Source organism: Rhinatrema bivittatum, chromosome 1 (assembly GCF_901001135.1).
Source record: "Rhinatrema bivittatum chromosome 1, aRhiBiv1.1, whole genome shotgun sequence".
Classification (NCBI taxonomy): domain Eukaryota; kingdom Metazoa; phylum Chordata; class Amphibia; order Gymnophiona; family Rhinatrematidae; genus Rhinatrema; species Rhinatrema bivittatum.
In genome coordinates, this window is record NC_042615.1 from 138240072 (window position 1) to 138258678 (window position 18607).

The following is an 18607-nucleotide window of genomic DNA, read 5'->3' on the forward strand; positions in this document are numbered from 1 at the left end:
ATTGGCCAACTCAAGGGGAATCTCATTCCCCCAGTAGGCTTTAATCCTGGGTTGTATTTCTAAAGCTGCCTGAAAAAGATCCAAATAAAGAATATTCTCTCATCAAATTGGCCAAAGAGCTCTCTGGTCTAGCCAGATGCACTAAAATGTCATCTGCAAAATCAGCCACCTTGAATTTGTGATTCCCCATTTTAATCCAATGAATGTTTTCCAAACCGTGTATATTCTTTCGTAACTGGTCCAAAGAAAGAAGGAAAAGACACACCCTTGATGAGACCCTCTCTGAAGACTGAACTCCTCAGTTCGCACTCCATTGATTAGTAATGCAGCTCTTGGGTTTGCATATAATAACTTTAATGTATTTAGAAAAAGCCTCTGAGAAACTGACTTCTCCAGTACATTAAAAAGATATAGCCAACTCTCCCAGTTGAACTAATTTTCAGCATCAAGGCTGACTAAAATTGATGAAATGACAGTTTGCCATGTAATAAGGAAGCCAATATTCTCAGTTTATTAGTTACAGCGTACCTGTGTCTCACTGACCATCACTTATCAATTCTGGGAGCATAAGTGCCAATCAGTCAGCCATGATCTTGGTCAGAAAATTTAGGTCTTAATAGGTCAGCGAGATTGATCGATAGGATGCAGGGTTAGACACCTACTTCTCTATTTTCAGCAGTCTACTGTCTAGATCCCTCTGGTACTTTATCATAAAAGCGATAATTTCATCTCATGACTGTCTTTGCAGTCTCCGAAAAAAGGCTAGGAAGCATCATGTTGTGGGGATGCTTTTCCTCAGCAGGGACTAGGTATCTTTCAAAACTGCAGGGTGGATGAATAGTGCAACATACAGGGAAATACTGCAAGACAACCTTCAGTCTGCTAAAAATCTAAAACTTGGAAGAAAGTTAACCTTTCAGCAGGACAGTGATCCCAAGCACAAGGTGAAAGCAACACAGGAGTGGTTGAACAACAAAATTAGCCAAGTCAAAATCCAGGTTTTAATCCAATCGAGAATCTGTGACACTATTTGAAAATTGCAGTACATAAGCATCATCCAACCAACTTGAACAACCTGGAGCAAATCTGCCAAGAAAAATGGGCAAAACTCACTCCCAAACAATGTGCAAAGCTGGTAGAAACTTACCCCAACAGACTTAAAGCTGTTTTTGCAGCAAAAGGTGGTTCTACCAAATACTAGTGTGAAGGGGTTGAATTCCTACGCAAGCAGCATTTTTCAGTTTTTAATTATATTTTACAAAAAATGCAGAAAAATAATGAATTGTGAATTTGAAAATTTACTTTATAAGCATACTGGTTTGCAATAAGCATATTGTCTGGAACAATCTGTATAAGTATCATTTATAATCCACACAAATCTGCTGACTTTTTAGGGGGTCAAATACCTTTGTAAGCCACTGTATCTGAAGGGTCCTCTGTTTCCAATTTTCCACCCATAACACCCATCAAGAACAAAAAATCAGGTCATCAGCACTTTCTAAAGAAACGGACCTCACAAAAGAGAACAAACTTCCCCCTCTTCTTTACCTAAACACTCCTGGCCCCTCTCTTATAGCCTCCCCAAGCCAAACCAATCAATCCCCAAGCCAAACCAATCAAACTAAAAACTGCAACAATCAAACCAACACTAAAAAGAAAGAACCAGAATCCAGATGACCTGAACAACTACCGTCCAATATCAATCCTACCCCTTCTAGCAAAAATGACAAAAAAAGCGGTCCTGAAACAACTCAATGATCACCTTGACAACTACAAAATTCTTCAGCCCACTCAACACGGCTTCAGGAAAAACCACAGTACTGAATCACTACTGCTCAACCTATCAAACAATATACTCAGAGGATTTGATAACAATATAAGGCCTCTACTAATCCTCCTCGACCTCTCCGCTGCCTTTGATACAGTCGATCACAAAACACTAATATCAAGCCTAGCAAACATCAGGCTCGCTGTTAAAACTCTGGATTGGTTCACTTCTTTCCTAAAAGACAGATTTTTCAAGGTCTCCATCAACAACTCCTCATCGGAAGCAATCCCCCTCGAATCAGGAGTTCCACAAGGATCTGCGCTCTCAGCCACACTCTTCAATATTTATCTACTCCCCCTATGCCAACTTCTATCAAGCCTAGGATTAACTTTCTATATGTATGCCGATGACATACAACTCCTCATTCCACCACAATCGAAGAAGCACTGATACTAGCAGCATCTTATCTTGACTCTATTAGAAATTTACTAAACAACCTAAAACTATGCCTAAACATGAGCAAGACCGAATGCATTCTAATAGGAAGAAAAAATGCAGGAGCAAAGACCACACCACCTCTTCAAATAGATGACATCTCCATACAACTTAAAGAAAATGTAAAAGACCTAGGAATTTGGATTGACAGTGAACTAAACTACAAAAAGCACATCTCCACAAAAACGAAAGAAGGATTCCATAAACTCCAAATACTCAAACATCTAAAACCAATGCTACACCACCAAGAATTCAGGACAGTCCTACAATCCCTAATCTTCACCAGCCTTGTCTATTGCAACTCACTCCTGATAGGTCTGCCTAAAGTAGCCTTAAAACCTCTGCAGCTACTACAGAATGCTGCTGCTAGAGTACTAACAGGCAAGAAGAAATCAGACCACATCACCCCCGTACTCAAGAGCCTACATTGGCTTCCGGTTGAAAAAAGAATTGAATTCAAGATCTTAACAATTCTTCATAATGCAATATACAAGGCAGATAACACTGCCCTTGACCACATCATACAGATACACAGAGCACAACATACGACCAGAACAGCAAGTAAATTAAATCTTATAATACCATCACTCCCACTAGCTAAGTTATCCATAACCAGAAATAGAGCCATATCTATCGCTGGTCCAAATTTATGGAACTCACTACCAGAAAACCTGAGCTCACAAAGTAGCATAAAATCTTTTAAAAAAGAGCTCAAAACATGGATATTCAGTCAAACATTCAAGGACGGTATCGGTTAAGCTCACAGAACATATCGAAAATATCTAACACTGATATTTAACCTTACATCTCATGACTTACAATATCACACCTAAAACTATGTCTCCAAACATTATAAACAAGTTTATCCCATAAAACTTGACTTTCCCAAAGTTACCTATCCCTCTTACCCAGTCAAAACAATTGACATAACCTGTTAAAATGGTAAATGTTTAAATGTTAATTTGTTACGATTAATTGTAATAAGTATCGTTGTTTGACTCAGTTACCACTAAATGCTTACTGTCAAATGTAATTGGTTGTTGTCTGTAAACCGGGGTGAAGGCATCCAGCCATACCTCGGTATATAAAAACCTTTAAATAAATAAATAAATAAACCCCTTCTTCTCCCCACCCTGTTTCCCTTCTCCATCCTCCCATCTCCTTATATCCCTTAATCTACTTCTCTCTTCTGGACAATCACATTAATATGGAGGGAGGCCACCCCACCATCCTGCAATAAAGCAAAATTTGGTACTAGCATCCCTCCTCACCCAAACCCACCCAAAAACAGTCTTGCATCGTTTCAGCCAAGACAGCAAAAAATCTGTAACAATACAAATCACTCTAGCAAAGTCTCAAAAAAATTAGAAGTCCAGCACAAGGTAGAAGACTTCAAATTCTAGAGCCAGCAAAATCTTCTGACAACACTGAGGAGGAGTCTACAGTGTTATTTCATTGGGAACTCTTTTACGGCACCCCGCGGGCTAACTTGCTCCTCAATAACTTGAAAGTGCTAAAAAACAAACAAAAAAAAAAAAAACCCTCATAGAAAATAGAGATTTCTCTTCCAAGGATCTGCAAATTACATAGCACACAGACATAACAGATTATGCCATAGAAAGCCATTGCTTCAGTACTGCTAAGTCACACTGCATATAAATTCAACTGGCATAACTATATAATCGTGCCTCTAGGCATAACAGCAGTCATGCCGTGTGGTCAATTTACCCATACTGAAGTTCTACTGAGGAAGAAATCAGAACTCATAATCCAAGGGGTTTCTAATCACCACATCTTGAAACGTTCGGCATTATAAAAAGCAAAGCTAGTGTTTCAAACAACTGTCCTGCACTGTGCACGCTGTGAGCTATCATATGCACCAAGCTATGTTATAGTTCAAGGCAAAACAATGTCCAGATAACCTACTATCCTCCAAAAAAAATCAAGCAGCATCAAAACTAAAAATAGGAAAAATTTCCAGATTGAACATCCTTATTTTATTTTGGAAACCCAGGATCTTAGAGATATCTATCCCCTCAATCCCAGTCTTTTACGATAATAGGAAACAAACTATCTTAGTCATTCTGTCCTGCATTCATTTTACTGAGAGAGGAGTGGGCATCCTGAGGCTACGCAGAGCTGTGTTTCACCATTATAGAACATGCTGAGTTTGGCAGGATATTGTAACATAAATTGGACCTTGAGTTTGAAAAATCTTGGAGTACATTGGCGTAAACTCCCTATGTTTCTGGGCCAACTTGACAGAATAATCCTGAAATATCAAAACTTTCTTACCATCCATAGAGAGTATGGCCCCTCTGCGAAGTGCTTGTATAATTACCATTTTGTGCAGAAATTAAGGATGCATGCAGTAACAACTCTGGGTCCAACAGCCCTGCTCTGCTTAGGCCCTAACCTATGGCTTCTTTTGGGATCCTGGAGCCTTACTTTCTCATCTTCTTTTTGCCGATTTTTGTAGTCATTCCTCAGGTTGAGGTATTTTATGCTGTGTAATAAAATATTAATTTTAGTCAACAAATAGGGGCTGAACTTGACTGATGTAGTGAGATTGCAAAGTGGCCCCCAGAGCAGGCAAAAACCATGTCTGGTTCCTGCTTAGCATGTCACGTGACCACCAGCTTTCAGTTTTAAATGGAAAAGATTTTTATCTTGTCAAGCCAGCAACCTGGACCTGTTTGCCTGTGAACCAAAGGAGATGCTATAGTACTTATTCTCCCTCTTCTTCTCGGGTCTCGGCATGTCATTGGTCAAAGTGCATCTCAGCTGCTCTGTGGCTTACCATGTTCAAGTGGCTGACAAACCAATTTCCATACATCCTAGTGTTGACATTCATGAAGGACTTGTAACAAACTGCTGGTGCCATGGGATCTCAATATTGGCACAATTAATGAAACCGCCTTACAATCAAGTCAGTTTCCTTATTCCTCACCTGAAAAGTGGTGTTCTTAGTCACCATTACTTTGAATAGAAGATTCAGTGAGCTTCACGCATTGGTTCATTACTTACTGTACATGCAGTTTTTCTACAACAGCGTAATACTTTACATTCACCCCAAGTTTCTGCCAAAAGTAGTTTCAGCTTTTCATCTGACTCAAGCCATTATGTTGCCCACATTCTTTCTAAGTCCTCATACACTCGAAGGGGAGAAGGCCCTCCATTCAGTGGCTTTTCAACTTTTTGTCACTTATAATCCAGACAGGCTAGGAAAAGCAGTTGCCAAGCACACGTTGACCAACTGGCTGGCAAACTATACTGCACACTGCTATAATTTTGCTGGCCTCCAGATCACAGACTTTCGAGGCTTTTCAGGTGAGAGCCATAGCTACCTCAGTGGCTCATCTGTGAGCAGTAGCTATTGAAGACATTTAGAAAGCTGCAACTTGGTCATCAGTTCACACCTTCACATGGCATTACTGTCTGAATAATCTCTCAAGAAGTGAAAATAGCTTTGGGCAAACAGTTTTGCGCAGCCTGTTCACCCAGTAGGCTACTTTGCATGGGGGAGGCAAGGTTACACTCAGTAAGTGTTCCTCCATACAGCCATCAGCTTCTTAAATCCCACGTATCCTGGCTAATTCAGCCCTGCTTATTGATATAGAAAGCAAGTTTGCTTACCGTAAACAGGTTTCTCCGAAAACAGCAGGAATCTTAATACCCGCACGCCTCCTTGGAGAATCAGCTACCTAACTGAAGCTAAGCTCTGCCATACGAGGTACATGAGGGAAGTGCGTATGTGGGAACTCCTGCGAATGCTCAGTAGAGTTAAAGCTCTATGATCTAGGAGAGAAAGATCTGTTCAGCACTGTCAGATGACATGTCATGGTTAATTTATCCTGTTGTCTACGGAGAACTTTGGTAACAGTAATTAAATTTGCTTTCCCAAGTGTCCAGTTTTTTGCGATCTGGGTAAGAGCTCTGGCAAGTTCATCATTTCTGCCACAGAATCAAATTGCCCTAACTCATCATTTTGATTTGGTTTTACAGTATTTACAATACAAAAAATCAGAGCAAGAAACAAAGTCCTCAGGGGTTCAGTTAACAATACAACTGGTTCTGATAATGCGTTTTAAGGGAAAATCTAGACTTTATCTCAGTGGTCCTGTGCTTTAGTCTTGCTTTATATAGAAAGGCATTTTCTGTGTCTCAAATGATTTACTTTCTGCGGCTACTTATAACCAACAATATTGGCTTGAAGCAGCTCTGCCATCTCTTACAAAATAAATAATGGGTCAGGCATAGAGGTGCTCTTCTTCCTTTCTTGAGAAAAGTGCATGTAAATTGTATACTTTTGTTTATCATCCTGGCACGGGCATGTTTTTAGAAACCTCCACTGTAATTATAGTGAATTTGTGTAGTTTTTCTTTTCGCTATTTGATGAAGGGTTGTAGATTTCTTGGCATTACACCCTAAGGGGCAGATTTTTAAACGAGCGCGCACGGGGTACATTTGTGCGTGCTACCCGGCGCGCATGTTATAAAATCCAGGGTCGGCGCGCACAAGGGGGTGCACTTTGCACGCGCCGAGCCCTAGGGGAGCCCCGATGGCTTTCACCGTTCCCTCCAAGGCCGCTCCGAAATCGAAGCAGCCTTGGAGGGAAATTTTCTTCCGTTCCCCCCCACCTTCCCCTCCCTTCCCCTATCTAACCCAACCTCCAGCCCTCCCTAAATCCCCCCCTCTTTATTTTATTTTTTATGCCTGGCTCTGTCAGATGTATCTTGTGCGCGCCAGCCGGCTGCTGGCGCGCCAACCTCTGGCACAGCGGGTCCCACCCCCGGACTGCCCCCGGATCGGCACCACGCCCATGACCCCGCCCCTTTTTCAAAGCCCCGGGACATACGTGCGTCCCGGGGCTTGTGCGCGCAGGGGCAGGTTTTCGGGGTTACGCGCGTAACCCTTTGAAAATCTACCCCAAGGCTGTATCTAGCTTCTTCCCTGTTATCATAACTCTATTCTTACCTTTTGCAAAACCATCAAAAAATTACATGATAGCAATTGATTCATCCCAAGGGTAAAACAGATATGATTGTAAGAACAAAGGTAGGCATAATTATGTTCCTCAGATGGCCTAATAGAAAACAGTTGGAGAAAAACCATTCCCACTTAACAAAAGTGTGGATGCTGTGTGAGCTGTTAAACATTAAAAAATTGGTCTCAGGCTGTGGCTTAGGGGATTTGAGTTTGCATCCTCCATCAGATCAGATGAAGCTGGTTAAGTCTGGATGCATCACAGAGATAGGGGCCGATGTAATAAGACCCATGGTGAAATTGATGCTAGTTGTCTGTGCATATTTTTTTTTTAGTACGTGAAGCAAAAGCAGGCGCCCTGCAGGATGCAATAAAGGACAAATATGCAAATAAGATGCATGCAGAAAATCTGCTCTTTAAATTAACTCATCCCCTGAGCCAGGCGCTAAAAAACCTGCATATAAAAACCCACACTAACCAATGCAGGGCAAAACCAACCATGGGCTTTTAAGCGGGTTTATGAGCACATTATTCCCGCGCTGACCACGTTATTACATACACGCATAAGACTAGAGCGGGGAAAAACGCGCACAAAACCCGTGCAAGTACATGCAAAAACCCATGGCAGCTTTAGCACAGCCCCATAGTGTGCAAAGTCCTGAAGGAGGGACATAGTTGCTGCTATGATAGTTCGCCTTCCAGCCTAGAGCCAGCATAGGTCACCAGCACCACTCAGAGCCCATGCAGCCTGCTTAGAAAGAGATGGAGACAGTACAGACCACTGCTAGATTGAAAGGAGAAATGTGATTACTCTCCCTACCCTCCCCTCTTCTTAACTAACCAAGCAAAACAATAAACTCGTTATGATCTAATATGTTATGTAGAGTAGAATTCAGTATTATGGTTGGAAAATATTTAGAACAAAATAAGGACTTCAGAAAACAGGAAAAACCATTGTTCCAGAACATGTTTAGTCTATAGGATCTGTGAAGTGTGATATTTTTTCTCTCATTACTACTTTAATTTTTCTCTGTTTAATGCAGAAACATTTTGTAAGATTTTTCTTTTTCTTTTCAGTCGGATCTTGTAGATCAGAGTATTTTAAATTTTGTCCCAGAGGGGGAACACTCAGAAGTTTATAAAATTCTGTCCACTCATATGCTAGAACATGATACACTGACCCCAGAATATTTAAAATGTAAGTAATTTTTTAAGATTGTTAGGTATTTCAGTTAAAACTGTATGTTTTAACAAGACATTTCATTTTATTTACAGCTATTGTTTTTAAAAAAATGTAGCGTATTTAAAAACAATAAATAGCAAATAACTTTATCTCTATAAATCTCTTCTTAACAATAGAAAGCTACTGTGTATAGAATGATTATTAAAAGGAAGCTGTCTGTTTCTATGGCTTTCATTCTGTTACTACTTTCATTTCATAGATTTTTTTATGTTTTTATTTCAGCAAAAAATCAGTTAGAATTCTGTTGCCATATGTTGCGGGGAACAATAGACCCTAAAGAACCACCTACATATGAATATGTAAAATTTATAGGAAATTTCAAGTGCTTAAACAATGGTGAGTTAACATATTTCAGCATCATGTATTTAATCTCTAATTCGTAGAATAAAATGATATTTTGGGGGAATTTTGCTTGAGTTTAATAATTAAAACCTAAGTATGGTTAGTGTGTTTTGACATTTCTTTCATGGTGCATAGAAGCAAACAAATAGTGCGGTTTGTTACCCTTTTAACATAACACTAGACATCATTCTAAATTAAGACTTTCAAATCATGCTACCCTTACAATTTAGTAACCATTCTCTACATCAGCTCACCCAAAGTTTTATGTCTTTCATATTAAATATATGCGCCTAATAATATAAATATGTATTTTTCCCTTTATTATGTTCCAAGTTTTTTTCCCCTTTATTATGTTCCAAGTTTTTCCCCATGTATTCTGATCCTAGTTGTATGGCCCTGTTCTATGTAATTGCATTATCACATGCCTGTTTGTCAGTTACAATGTAAACCGAGACGATATGTAAAATTTTACATGAATCCCGGTATAAAAAAATGTTAAATAAATAAATAACCGGCTTTGAATTTTTGGACAGAAATGGGTTATTTTTTTTTTCCTATACTGGAATTAAACCAAGTGATGTGTGGCAGAGAAACAGCACTGCATATGTTGTGTATCGCTATAAAAATGTTAAGTAGTAGTAGTAGAAACAATATTATTTTCTTGGGAGAATATAACTGCAGTTTTGTGACAGTTTCATTTGAAAATTTGGTCAGTACTTTAACAAATGTAACATTAAAAATGATGTTCCTGATATGAAATATTTAACATAATATGTAACTTGAAGTAATCATGGTGCAAGGGAGGATTTTTCAACCTTCATTGGTTCACTGCTATCCTTGTTGACTTTTGAAAATGTTTTAAAGAGCAGCTACCATGCAGATTTTTTTCCGTTTTAAAGTATGTTAACACAGTATCATATGACTTTTTTCCATCTGTGACTGCCATCTAATTGTCTACTAGCATCTGCACATTTTACCAGACAAGATAAATTTTTTTTTTTTTTTTTTTTTACCATATTCAGTTTTTGCACTGTAAATAGAATATATAGGGCTTGGGTGTTCATTCATGAACTTATGACACAAGACTGGCTTCATTGGACGTATGTCCTCTTTTCTAGTGACAGCTCATGAAATACAAAATATTTTACATCTTATAGTAACCGTAAAATAAATGAGTAAAACAAATAATGTAATCCAGTTAATTATGCAGTTATAAGCTGGATATCCTAGCATGCAGCTCACACATATTTGCAAAGTGCCCTTGGTCAGCAAAGGGACCCTCTAAATCAGGCCTCCCATTTAGCCAATATGACCCCATTTTAGCACTTGAAAATTCACATGACCCCAGAGGTTGACCAAACTAATTAGTACGGGTGCAGTCCCTCAACAAGCACTCCATTCTTCCCTTCCTGCATTTCTGCTTATCCCTTCTCTCAACCCCTCTCCATTTGATACTTTCTCTCAATTTTCACCCAGTCCCTCAAATTATGGCCCCTCCAGAGAACCTCTTCACTTAACGTCTCTCCCAGTGGACCCCCTCTCCCAACCTCTGCTCTTCCATTTGATCCCCTCTTACATCCCCCAGAGTCTATCACCTTGCCAGTCCATTTCCTCTCTCTTACTTCCTCCAACCCTTTTCACACCCTCCAGCAGAACCTCTGTCATCGCCAAGAATGTTTTATAATCCCCAACTGAGCCTCTCTCATCCTCTCTCTCACTTTCTCCCCTCCAAACCTTCTCTCACCTCCCAGTTCCTCTGTTACATCTCCCAGTCTATCTTCTGTCAATAACCCTCTCTCACCCTCCAAAGCCAGTCTCTCTCCATCTGATCCAGCTCTCAAATTCCTCCTTCATCTGATTCTTCCTTTCAAACAGCAGGGTCAGCAGCAACATTTTCCTTTGAGTCCTGGGCCAAAAGTGGATGACAACTGGTGGAAAGCAAGCACAAGCTGAAAGGGGCAATATTTTTCTCTTGGGCAAGTTCTGTGATAGGTGAGGAGAGAACTGCACATGCATATTTAGCTCTCCCTTCACCTCACCTTACTTTGTGGCTGCCCTAGCCTGATGATGATCTTCAAGCAGCAGCAGCAGCATTAGTAAAGAGTCAGTATGGGGCCTGTAGGCTAGTATAAGCTCACAGACCTTGCAGCAGCCCCAATTCCTCCTCACACAGGGTTTCCTGTTGCCACAGACTCATACAAGGGCAGTGCCACAGCTTGTGAGTGCATGCTAGCTCAAAGACCCCACAGTGACTTCCACTACTAATGCTGCTGGCACTTGTCGAGTGCTGCTGTTTGAGGCACTTGCGACCCCAGGTGAAGATTTTGTGACCCCATTTGGGGTCCTGACCCACAGTTTGGGAAGCCTTGGTCTAAATGCTATCCATATTTTTTATATACAGTGTCACATACTTTTTCTGACAAAACATTTATCTTCATGAGTGGGGAAGGATAGGTTGTTCCTAAATATGTGCTAATTTGTTTATTTTTTCTTTTCATTCTTCTGATTTAGTGCCTAACTCTGCACACAATGGTTTTGAAGGAGTTTTACAGAGATCCCTCAGACCTGCTTATGAAGATAGGGTCTGTTTTGTAGCTACAGTGAGGTTAGCTACCCCACAGTTCATTAAGGTATGTTTCCGATTTTGGTTCTTCAAGTGAAGAGAAATAGTTTTGTGTGATTGTCATGAAGTTCATGTTCTAAATGAGCTGAATCTTTTCAGGTTGTTCATTGATCTCTGTAGTTTATCATAACTTTCATGACCCTACCATGATAAAATGTTAGATTTATTTTACTGGTTTTCTATGCTGTTGTGCAAAAGTTTTAAAGATGATATGATGTTAAATCATATTGGGGCAGGGGGTTCCCCATCTATTTCTTCCGGTTTCTTTGGGCATCCAGCTCAAATATAATCATCGTCTTTTGGGCTACAGTGCCATGATTCTTCATTTACTACCCAAAGATCTTTTGCCTATTTTGATTCCTCCCATCCAATTCACTTAGCCCAATTATTGCAGCAAGAATTCTGAACTGAGGGCCATGCACCAGATCTCTGTTAGGAATCCTCCAGTTGTGGGTCCTAAGTCTGGCCACCAGGGGTTGCCGTTGCACAATGACTGGGAATTCCCCCCCCCCACCAGGGACTGAAACAAATCAGCTGTAGTGGGCCTGGGAATGGAAAACCTGATTTGGGAATCCAACCCAGGTCTTCCATATGGTTGTGTCCCTTAGTCACTGGGCAGTCGCTATATTAACTTTTAAAAGAACAGAAACATTTTTAATGTTGACAAATGAGGACCATTAGGCACATCCAGTCTACACAGCTGCTCTGCTTACACTCAACTAGCTTTGATTGTTTCCCTTTAGCATTGTGCTAAAGGAGGTCACACTGCTGTCAGTCATACAAGTTTCATATCCTGCAGGAGGTCATTCTTTATGCATCTTATTAACTGGAGAGTGTAGCCACACCATCCTACCATCTATACTAGTCCACCTACCTCCCCTCTAGGAGAGCATACGAAAGCTGTAGCACCACTTTATTTTGGTTGATTGACTCCCTTTTTTGTTCTTCTATAATTTTGGACAGATGGACATTCTTGTTTACATACCTAAATCAAAACACAATTATTCCCTTTCCCCTTCTTTTTTAACCTGTGTCTCTAAACCCTTGCCTTTATTTCTGTTCTTAGCATGCTTGAATTCTGTCAAGGTTTTGGTTAGTACAACCTCATGGATGGCTATTTCAGGCATCAGCTACCCTCTCAGTAAAGAAATTTTCTTTCAATTGTCCTATTCCCAGCTTTATATTATGATCTTTTTCCGTTGAGTTTGTTCTCTGATAGCAGCAGAAATAACCATTCACATAGATGATTCACATGACCTATATTAAATGTGTCAATGTAAGGACTTTTACAGAACTTCGTTTGTAAACTATAGGTAAGCTCAGGGTGCTTCTGTTAGACATACTTTTCAAATTTTACCTGATCCACTAAGGATCTCGAGTAGAACCCCTGGCCCTGTAGAGAGCAGGGCATGGGTTCTACAGCTCCGGCCCTCAACAAGGCTGAGAGCTCCAACTTGAGAGTTTCCTGATGCCCCAGGGATTGGCGGAGAATCTGCCGGGGCTGTACTGAAATTCAGGCGGTAACCGTGTTGTACGATGACCAGAACCCAGCGGTCGGTGGTATTAGGAGACCAGCGGTCTGCGAACAGACACAGCTGGCCCCGACTGGTAGGTAGGGGTCTGTGGGCTCTGCAAGCTGGCATCCACTCCCAAGCCGCCAGTCAAAAGCCTGCAGCTGGACTGGTCTGTGGCGCAGGTCTGTGGCGCAGTTGTCTGTGGGCACGCTGTTGGCAAGGCCGGCCCCTGGTCGTACTGTGTGGCACCCTGGTGCGGGAAGCCGGAGGGTAGTATCTCCTCTTGTGGTAGAAGGACTTGCGAGGTCCTTGATGCAGGGACTTGCGCACGGAGGATGATGGGTCTGAGGTGCTGGCCAAGAGCTGCTGCAAGGTCTCGTGATGGTCCTTGAGCTGAGCAAAAGGGTCTCTGACCTTGTCCCCAAAGAGCTTTTCTCTGGTGCATGGCAGGTCCGCCAGCCTTTCCAGGACCTCTGGACAAAGGTCAGAGGCCTTGCGTCAGGGTGCTAATGCCTGCAGCCGATACCCTAGCCACCTGTCCTTCATAATCTGTTCGAAGCGTAAGAACCCAACTCTCTCTACCTAGGGCCCAGTGTCTGGTTCGTACTGCCTCCTGTTCTCATCCTCAGCACTTCTGTTGTTGTGCCCGTGGGCATGTGGTTAAGTGCTGTGCATTCTGATATTGCCGGGGGCAGCCTATAGCTTGGTATTCACCTATCTGTGAGGACTACCATCCTGCTTGTCCTAGGAGAAAGCAGAGTTGCTTGCCTGTACCAGGTGTTCTCCTAGGACAGCAGGATGTTAGTCCAGAGGAAAACCATCCGCCACCCCGCGGAGTTAGGTTTTCCGTCGGTTTGTTGTTTTGGTTTTTTTTTGCTTGGCTTTTTTCGCTAAAATACGAGACTGAAGAGGGACCCCGTGTGGCCATGCGGATAGTGGCATGCTGGGCATGCTCAGTGTGGCAGTCAAAGTTTATAGAAACTTTGACAAACGTTTTCCGTGCCAGGCTCCATCTGATGATGTCACCCATCTGTGAGGATTAACATCCTGCTGTCCGAGGAGAACACCTATCTTTGCTATCTTTGTTGGAAAACATATAAAGGAAAAAAAAAAATCTGCATGCAGAGGCATCGCTGGTAGATGAAATCCTCAAAGGTTTGAGGATACTAAAAATTCTCTGAGAACAAGCAGGACGGTAGTCCTCACACAGTGGTGACATCATCAGATGGAGCCCTGATACAGAAAACTTATGTCAAAGTTTCTAGAACTTTGACTAGGCACACTGAGCATTCCCAGAATGCCCTGTACTAGGGTCCTCCTCACTCTCTTCTTTTCCACGGAGTTGTAAGCCTCACGGTGTGATTGAGCTCAGTTTGGCTGTTTTTAGCCTTGTGGAAAACTTTTTTGCTGTTTGCATTTTTGTGTTTTTTTCCTTCGATCCATCAACAGGCCCACTTGATGCCTTCCTGTAGTGGGTCTAGTCAGGGTTCTCCATGTTTTGGGTAAGTTTCCTTTCGTGGTTCATTCCTTTGTGGTGGCAGTGCCTCAGTGCCCACCGGCTATCACTGCCCACTGTGATCACTTTCGATTTTGCGGCTCTTTTGTTTTGTCCCATCATGGCCACGTCTGATTTTCACCAGTGCCCAAGGACTATGTGTGTCACTGACAGTCTGTTCCATTGATGCAACCTGCTGGCGAATAGGGGCGCCGGAGACCGACAGTTGTCGATCTCCTCCAGACCGAGAACACTGGGTTCATCATCTTCAACCTCAGCACCAGGGAAAGACCGGGCTGAGCATTGAGGGAAGCCTAAGAAGCATCAGCACTGATCCCATCGATGCATAGTGCTGAGGGTGGGGATGCACCAGCTTTTGCAGCAATGCCCTGGAAGTGACCACACAGCTAGGAGAGCCCATCTTCTATCAGTGCTGCTATTAATCACATTGACTTAGGGAGTGGCCTCTGCTATTATTGGCATCAGTAGCATGGGATCTTCTTAGTGTCTGGGTATTTGCCAGGTTTTTGTAGCCTGGTTTGGCCTCTGTTGGAAACAGGATGCTGGGCTTGATAGACCCTTGGTCTGACCCAGCATGGCAATTTCTTAGTTCTTAGGCATGTTATTGGTCAGTAATTTCTAAGGATGTCACTTGACCCTCCCTTTTGATAGCAAAAATGTTCTTCCTGTTATTAGCCATTGTGGTTTTAATCCTGGTGCCTGATCAACTGATTTTTGCATTTTGCCATGTTTTGATGGAGGGATGTTAAATGTTTTATCCAAAAGTTGAGTACGTTTTCAGGACTCTTCTTAACCTGGTTTCCAGCTCATTTGTTGTTACTTCAGTCATTCTATAGTTTTCATTTTTGCTTTTTCCATGTTCTTTTGCATGTTAGAAAGCCATTCTACTTCTCTCTTGTGTTCTATAGGATCCTCATAAATTTCTCCAGAACTGTTTTGTTTCAGCTTTGGTTGGTGGAATTATAACTGCACTAATATTCCTTCCCAGTTCTCTGAAGAATTGTGTTCTATCTAAAACATTTTATTTTGATGTCTTAATTTGTTTTCCTCATATCTCCATAGCATTTGTGCTTCTGCTATCTTCAATTTATTAGAGCATATGAATTTAACAAGGGGTATAGGGCTCAGGGTGAATTTTCTCAGGTGAGGTCCTATCTCCTGGAGGTTAAAGGCTGTCCTATCTCTGCCTTGCTGCCCTCTCTCCCTGCAGAGGGAAAGGGACAGCAGCACTGCCCTTTTAAAGAATCTGGATATTTGGCAGCCCACATTGCTACAGCACTAGCTAGCTGATGATTTTTTTTTCAACTGGTGCATTGGGAGTATTGACCCTTTAAGAGCTAGTGGCTTGGGACAGCAAGGCCCTGCCAGCTCTGAAGTTTATTTCTAGCCAGCTGCTAGAAAGGGCCAGTAGAAGCAGGAGTTGTAGGGACACCATAGGACTGAGAGCGAGCCATGCACCTGGATGTCTTGGCTTGGTCGCAGTGCAGCAAAGGATAGCCCCATGGGAGGGGAGGACAGCCAGTGGCATCAGGCTGAGTAGTTGGGCAGAGAGCTCAGAAGCGGTGGTGGTAGGAGCATGCTGTATAGTTCCTGCCATGATCAGTTCTGCCCCATTGGCTCTCTGAGTGATGTTGGGAGCAGAACAACCATAGTAATACAGGTCCCCTCTAAAACACGGGACCCAGGCCCTAGAATTTTAGGTCTTCTGCTAGAGCTTCATTTATCAGCTTGATGTTTTGTATTTCTTTCTCATTTTCAAGAACATAAGACTTTTCATACTGGGTCAGACCAAAGTCCATCAAGCCCAGTATCCTGTTTCCAACAGTGGTCAATCCAGGTCACAAGTACCTGGCAGGATCCCAAAGGGTAGACAGATTCCAAGCTGCTTATCCCAGGGATAAGCTGTGGATTTCTGCAACTCCACCTTAATGGTTTATGAATTTTTCCTCCAAAAACTTGTCCAAATTTTTTTTAAACACAGCTGCACTAATAGCTTTCACCTCATCATCTGGAAATGAAGTCCAGATCTTAATTATGCATTGAGTAAAAAAAAATGTCTATTTTTAGTTTTAAATTAATTCCCTATAAACTTCATTTTGTGTCCCCTAGTCTTCGTACTTTTTGAAAGAGTAAACCGATGAACATTTACTCGTACCACTCCACTCATTTTCTAAATCTTTATCATCATATCTCCCTTCTCCAAGCTGAAAAGTCCTAACCTCTTTAGCCTTTCCTCATATGTTAATTGTTCAATGTTATTTATCATTCTGATCGCCCTTCTCTGTTTTCTCACAGGACAAGCAGGATGGTTGTCCTCACAAATGGGTGACATCGAGGATGGAGCCCACCACGGAAAACTTCTGTCAAAGTTTAAACAGAACTTTGACTGGCCCCTACTGGGCATGCCCAGCAAGGCACTGACCCTGCAGCCAGCAGGGGTCTCCCTTCAGTCTTCTTTTTTCCGCGCAGCAGTTGCCACGCGGTGAAAGGAGCTCTCTTACCACGTTCCTGACAGGAATTCGGTTTTTTTCTTTCCGAAGAAAATTTGCCCCTCAGGGGTCTCCCTTCGACAAATTTTTGTCACCTCCGCGAAAGCCGGTAAGTTTTTTGCCGATTTTCATCGACTGCCGTCTATTTTGGCCCTAGAGGCCTGTTGGCACTTACCAATCCCGCGGCTAAATTTGGCCCTAGGCCATGGCGACGGGGTTCCGTCGTTGTCCGGATTGCACCCGGACTATGTCAATCACAGATCCCCATCGGGTCTGTGTTCTATGTTTGGGAAGTGAGCATGATGTCCTGACTTGCACTAAATGTGCCCTAATGACACCTAAGGGTCGTAAAGCCAGGATGGAGAAGATGGGGCTCCTCTTCCATGCACCCACCCCAACGCCATCGATAGCATCGACGTCATCGGAACCGGCACCGTCGAAGTTGCACCACCATCGTCAACCCTCCGGTGACCGTCCTCCACCGATGACTTCTCGGCCGTCGACTCCTGTCCCCTCCCCGGATGGGCGAGGAGATCGGAAGGATAAGCATCGCCATCGACGGCACAAGTCTCGGCCCGTCGAGGATCCACAACCATCGACCTCTGAACAGGCCGAGCCACCGACGAAAAAGCCTCGGTCAGACCTGGCACCGTCCACGTCTCGTTCGCAGGCACCGAGGAAACCCTCACCCTCCCGGGGTGCGGGGGCCGTGATCCCACCGGTTACGGTGGTACTTCCGGCCCTGCCTCAGCCTCCCTCTCCCGTCGAGCCGGGTATGGTTACCCCTGGTCTCCGGGCAGAACTGGACCGGCTGGTCCAGGAGGCCATCGAGAATGCGATGCGAAGATTCCAGCCTCCACCGGCACCGCCTCCGGCACCGATTCCGGCACCGCCTCAGGCACCGACCTCAGCACCGACTCTGCCACCGAGGAGGGAACCGACCACCGAGCCTCTAGTGGAAGCGTTGGCACCGATACTAAATCGTATGGAGGCACTCATGCGCGCCCTTCCATCGGTGATTCCAGTAGCACCGACTACACCATCATCTCCGGAAGGACATTCATCGACAGGAGAAACACCGTTCCGGATTCCCCCGTCCGGTGTCGTTCCATCGGTGCCTTCACATACCTTTCCACCGATTTATCCTTCGGCTCCATCGATTCCAAGATCGGCACCGATTCCATCGGTACCCCCGAAGCCCTCGATGCCGTTCACAGTTCCGCTTGCAGCACCGATTCCATCGATGCCTTTGGATCCTCTACCAGGTCCTTCAGGACTGCAAGCCCTACATGATCCTTATGATACCTGGGGTGATGATACATCTTCAGATACAGATTTACCATCCCCACCATCTCCTACAGAGAGTAGAAAACGATCTCCTCCTGAAGATCTCTCCTTTATAAATTTTGTAAAGGAGATGTCAGAAATTGTGCCTTTTCAGCTGCAATCTGAGACCGATGACAGGCACCAAATGATGGAGCTGCTCCAATTTCTGGATGCCCCAAAAATCATCGCTTCCATCCCCATTCACCAGGTATTTCTGGATCTTTTAAAGAAAAACTGGGAATCACCTTCATCTGTGTCACCAGTTAATAAAAAAGCTGACTCAACATACCTCGTTCAGTCAGCAC

At 43.1% G+C, this 18607-nt stretch overlaps 1 protein-coding gene across 10 annotated transcripts in view; it reads left to right on the forward strand.

The window, feature by feature from the left end:
- CLOCK (clock circadian regulator) overlaps positions 1-18607 on the forward strand; it is a 430837-nt gene that overhangs the window by 233471 nt on the left and 178759 nt on the right. For all 10 annotated transcript variants that reach the window (XM_029587462.1, XM_029587474.1, XM_029587432.1 and 7 more), the window contains 3 exons: positions 8327-8447; positions 8715-8828; positions 11346-11464. In XM_029587462.1, the coding sequence (XP_029443322.1) occupies positions 8327-8447; positions 8715-8828; positions 11346-11464 (354 nt within the window). The remainder of the gene's footprint in view (positions 1-8326; positions 8448-8714; positions 8829-11345; positions 11465-18607) is intronic.